This window comes from Solanum tuberosum, unplaced genomic scaffold (genome assembly GCF_000226075.1).
Source record: "Solanum tuberosum cultivar DM 1-3 516 R44 unplaced genomic scaffold, SolTub_3.0 scf00014, whole genome shotgun sequence".
NCBI lineage: Eukaryota > Viridiplantae > Streptophyta > Magnoliopsida > Solanales > Solanaceae > Solanum > Solanum tuberosum.
This window is the reverse complement of record NW_006238939.1, coordinates 1,807,910-1,813,422: the sequence shown is the minus strand read 5'-3', so window position 1 is coordinate 1,813,422 and position 5,513 is coordinate 1,807,910. Positions and strand designations below refer to the sequence as shown.

Below are 5,513 nucleotides of genomic sequence, written 5' to 3'. Positions count from 1 at the left end.
TTTAGGAAGTTATGCTATGAAGGTTATGTATGAAATCCTCAATTCTGAAGGTTTTAAAAACCTGTTTAAGCTAAATAACACAAAAGGAAATCAAAGACTGCGCCTAAAACAAAAAAGACGAGAGAGAAAAAAAAGAATATAAGCAGAAGAAGTAGAATATTATTAATACTTCAGATTAGATATATAAGAGCCTAGAATGAAAAGTAAAAAATAATAATAACACACGATCAGCAATTCACTTCACAACTCCTAAAAAATAGGAAAGCATGACTAACAACTAATTGACTAAGTCTTAGTTAAAACATAGGCAGTAAAATTAAATTTACTGCAGTTCAAAAGCATATTCCTAACACTCCTCCTTGCTTTGGATACTGCAAACTCCAATTTTCTGTCTAAGAAGCTCGAATTTCCTGATCGGTAAAGGCTTAGTAAACAGATCTGCTAGCTGGTTTTCAGACTTGCAGTAGACTAGAGTCACTTCTCCCCTTTGCTGCACTTCTCTCAGGAAATAGAACTTGATGTTGAATTGCTTGGTCTTCTTGTCAAACACCGGATTGTTTGAGATTGCAATAGCTAATGTAAATCATACATGATCTTTCTAAGCCACAAGACTTGGTTTACTGCTCTGTTGCTGCTATGAATTCAGCTTCTGCAGTTGATTGTGCAACAATTTCCTGTTTCTTAGATGACCATGAGAATATTCCTGAACCTAGGCTGAAACAATGGCCAGAGGTACTTCTCATATCATCTGCGGATCCAGCCCAATCACTATCTGAGAATCCAAGTAACTTGAAGCTTGGACACTTCTCAAACTTTACACCATAGTCAATAGTACCTTTGATATATCTTAATATTCTTTTTGCTGCTCTTAAATGCATTTCACTTGCACAGTGCATAAAACGAGATAAGAGACTTACAACAAATAAAATATCAGGCCTTGTTGCAGTGAGATACATTAAGCATCCAATCAAGTTTCTATAATAACCTTCATCAACTTTGTCGGCTCCATCTTCTTTACAGAGCTTCTCTTTTTGATTCATCGGCGTGCTCATCGACTTGCATTCCTATATTTGAAATTTCTTCAAAATTTCCTTTGCGTATTTCTTCTGGCAAATGAACACTTCACTTTTGCTTTGCTTAATCTCCATTCCTAGAAAATAGGTCATAAGACCAAGATCTGTCATTTCAAAAACTTGCATCATTTCTTCTTTAAACTCCTCAACCAGCCTTGTATTATTTCCTGTTACCAGAAGATCATCAACATAAAGCGACATAATAAGTATATCAGTGTCTTTATGTTTTACATACACAGTGGATTCATATAAGCTTTTTTCAAATCCTAAGCTTAACTGATGATCATCTATCCTACTATACCAAGCTCTTGGTGCTTGCTTTAGGCCATACAGAGCCTTTTTTAAAAGATAGACTTTGTCTTCATCACCATGTTTCACAAATCCTGATGGTTGCTCGACATATATTTCCTCCTCCAGTATGCCATTTAAGAAGGTTGATTTGACATCGAGTTGGAACACCTTCCATTCCATTTGTGCTGCTATTGCCAGTAGCAATCTGATTGTGTCTAATCTTGCAACAGGAGAAAAAGTGTCAGAGTAATCAACAGCATAAATTTGTGCGTACCCTTTAACTACAAGCCTCGCCTTGTATTTGTTGATGGAACTATCTGCATTTAACTTTGTTCTGAAGACCCATCTCACACCAATGACTTTTCTATCTTCAGGTTTGTCGACCAGCACCCAAGTTTTATTTTTCTCAATCATGAAGATCTCCTCCTCCATTTCTTTCTTCCATTTTGGATCTTGAAAGGCTTCTACGGGACCAGCAGGTTCATAGATGGTGACATTACACCTCTGATAGATATCTGACAACAATCTTCTCCCCTTGACTGGGTGATCATCTTCTAGTTCTTGCTGCCACTGTTCTGTTTTTTGCTCTTCAGGAGGGCTGATGTTTGCTTCTAGAGAGTGTTTTCCTGATTTCTGAGAGTTCTTCCAGTCCCACTGTTCATTCTCACTAAAATGAACATCTCTTGTAATTGTCATCTTTCCTGTTTTGAGGATGATAGACCTTGTAGGCTTTAGAAACTCCACTGTAACCCACATGGATGCCTATGATTGCCTTCTTGTCAAGTTTGTCACGTTTAACCTGAGGAACATAAACAAAACAGACACAACCAAACACTTTTAGAAACTTAGTGAAGGCTTAAACCCATACCAAGCTTCAAATGGTGTTTTATCCTTAAAAGCTTTAGTTGGAAGTCGATTCTGCATAAAAACTACGGTATTTGCTGCCTCTGCCCAAAATATCTTAGGCAACTCCTTCTCATGCAACATACATCTGGCCATCTCCATTATCCATCTATTTCTTCTTTCACTAACACCATTTTGTTCTGGTGTGTACGGTGTTGTAAGCTGATGCACAATGCCGGCCTCCTCACAGAATGAATCAAATTTCGTTGAAGTGTATTCCTTCCCATTATCAGACCTCAAAGCTTGAATCTTACAATTACTTTGATTTTCCACCAATTTCTTGAATCTCCAGAATACACCAGCAACTTTTGACTTGAATTTCAAGAAACAAATCCAGCACATTCTTGTAAAATCGTCAATGAAAAGAACGTAATAGATGCTACCTTGTAGTGATGGAGTTCTTTGAGGCCCTGCGACATTAGTGTGAACTAGTTGTAGCTTTTGTGAGGCTCTCCAGGTTGATTTTGGAAATGGCTTTCTGTGTTGCTTACCAAATTGACAGGCATGACATTCAATGGAATTTGCTTCCAGATCAGGTAAGCTCTCCACCATCTTCAACTTTTGCATCTTGACAAGACCTTGATAATGATAGTGCCCGAGTCTCTTATGCCATAACTCAGCGACATTTTCTTTTGCTGAATACAACATCTGCTCTTCCTCAAATGGATCTAATGAGAAACTTTTTCCTCTCATTTTGACTTTAAACAAGTCCTGCCCTGAGGGATCCTTGATCAAGCAATATTTATCTTCAAAATAAAGTTTGAAACCTTTTTCTAACAATTGACCAACACTTAACAAGTTTCGGTCTAAGTCTGGTACATAAAGAACATCTGTTATTGTTTTTGTACCTGCTTGTGTCTCAATTGCAATAGTTCCCATTCCTTTTACTGGAATGTGACCACCATGGCCTATTCGAACATTTGCAACTCGAGTAGGCTTCAATTCTTTGAAAAGTTCTTTATCATGAGTCATGTGATTTGTGCATCCGCTATCAATCAACCACGACTCGCTACAAACATTGCTTGCAAAACATGATGCAACAAATAGTTGATCCTCCTCCTGATCATTTACAACTCGAGCATCTTCATCCTGCTGCTGAGTTTTGTTCTTACAAATGATTGCTTCATGCCCAAACTGATTGCACTTACTGCACTTAGCTTCAGGCCTTCTCCAACACTTGAAAGGTGCGTGTCCGATCTTGCCACAATGCTTACAAGGAGGGTAGTTTCCTTTGAAGCTACCTGTTTTGTTTTTGTTGTTGCGTGCTACACCTTCTCCATCTGTTGGTTGGTACTTCTTGTTCTTTTTTTTCTTATATCGTTCATCATCTTGATGCTTGGCAGGTAATGCTCCTTCAATAGCTCCTTCTTGTCTCATAACACGTCGTTGCTCTTGTGCTTGAAAGGCACTTAAGAGCTCTGTTAGTGTAATACTGGACAAGTCGTTAGTATTTTCTAAGCTTGTAATGGTCGCCTCAAATCTTTCAGGTACCGTTACAAGGATTTTCTCAACGATCCTTGAATCGTTAAAAGTGGAACCCAACAATCTGACGTGATTGGCGATGTTAAGAAGTCGGTCAGTGTATTCCTTTATGGTTTCACTTTCCTTCATCTTTTGCAGCTCAAACTCACTTACCAAATTCAGCACTTGCATCCCTCGAATTCTCTCATCTCCTTCATACTCAGTCTTAAGATAATCCCATACCTCTTTTGCCGAATTTAGAGACATGATACGAGTGAAGACAGTGGATGAAACTGCAGCAAATAAACATGCCTTTGCCTTTGATATCCTAATTTTCCTTTCCTGGTGATTTTTAATTTGCGCCATCGTGGAATTGTTTGGCAAGGGAGCAATGATGTATTCATCTTCTACAGCCTCCCAGAGATCCAAAGTTTCCAGATATGCCTCCATTCTAACAGCCCAGATTCAATAACTTTCTCCACCAAAAGTTGGTGGTGCCATTGAAGAAAAACTTGCTTCTCCGTTCATGGTATTCATGAAATCTGATTGGCGCCCACACACACAGGTCCCTTAAGAAATAAAGCTCTGATACCAATTGAAGGTTTTAAAAACCTGTTTAAGCTAAATAACACAAAGGGAAATCAAAGACTGCGCCTAAAACAAAAAAGACGAGAGAGAAAAAAAAGAATGGAAGCAGAAAAAGTAGAATATTATTAATACTTCAGATTAGATATATAAGAGCCTAGAATGAAAAGTAAAAAATAATAATAACACATGATCAGCAGTTCACTTAACAACTCCTAAAAGATAGGAAAGCATGACTAACAACTAATTGACTAAGTCTTAGTTAAAACATAGGCAGTAAAATTAAATTTACTGCAGTTCAAAAGCAGATTCCTAACAAATTTTAGCATGATGTTTAAATTGTGTTGATGATGAGTAGTATAATGTGAATGATAATGTTAGGGATAAGGTGTGGTCTACATGATTGATTATGTTAGGTACTATTGTGGAATGACCCATACCTATATGACCCCTATATTAATGTTGATCATATAAATGTTAGGAGTACCTATTCAATTTTGAATGTGTCCTTGTCTCCTATGATGAAGTGTGGGTGTGTGCTGTAGAATCCCTAAGGGCTTTATATGTGAATTGCTCATGAATTGGGGACATTGTGAATGTGTTGTGATCTCTTTAAGGGAAGAACACTCAATATCGATGTTGTTGCTAATATGTCATTATGAGGACCCAATAATGCGCACACACACACTCTACATGTATAGCTAATGAATATGATGTGTTATGGTGTCTATTGAAAGGTTAACTCTTATAGGCACCCTTACATCTTATTATGCATGCAAAGTGTATGATTAGCAAGGTATGAATTATGTGTTGTATGAAGGTGTTTATGTGAAAGGCTTTCTCACATATGTACACACATGAATGAATGAATAAGGTATGATAATCTAGTGTGAAAGTGAGTCTCTTGAAAGGTTTCCTCAATTGTACTCTAAACTAGACTATGTTATGAATATGGTATGATTATGTGAAAGGTCATTTTCACATAATGTAAGTTCTATGATGAAAGGTCATTCTCATCTTAGAAACCTTTGAGCTATATGATATGAGGGATTAAGTCCCTAAAGCCTACTTTATGAACTAATGTTAAATAAAGGCTTAAAGATGTTTAAAAAGGAAGTTGGAGTTAAGCACCTAGTGAACATGAAAAATGAGAGTGGGGGCTTCACGTCTAGCAAGTCCAGCTTCCCACAAGAGAACCTT

General features: G+C 37.4%; 1 protein-coding gene across 1 annotated transcript; it reads right to left on the bottom strand.

The window, feature by feature from the left end:
• Window positions 1–617: 617 nt before the first annotated feature.
• Window positions 618–1,040, bottom strand: LOC107062831 (uncharacterized mitochondrial protein AtMg00810-like). Its single transcript, XM_015313943.1, has one exon. It carries the CDS (start codon window positions 1,038–1,040, stop codon window positions 618–620), a length of 423 nt encoding a protein of 140 aa, XP_015169429.1.
• Window positions 1,041–5,513: the final 4,473 nt, after the last annotated feature.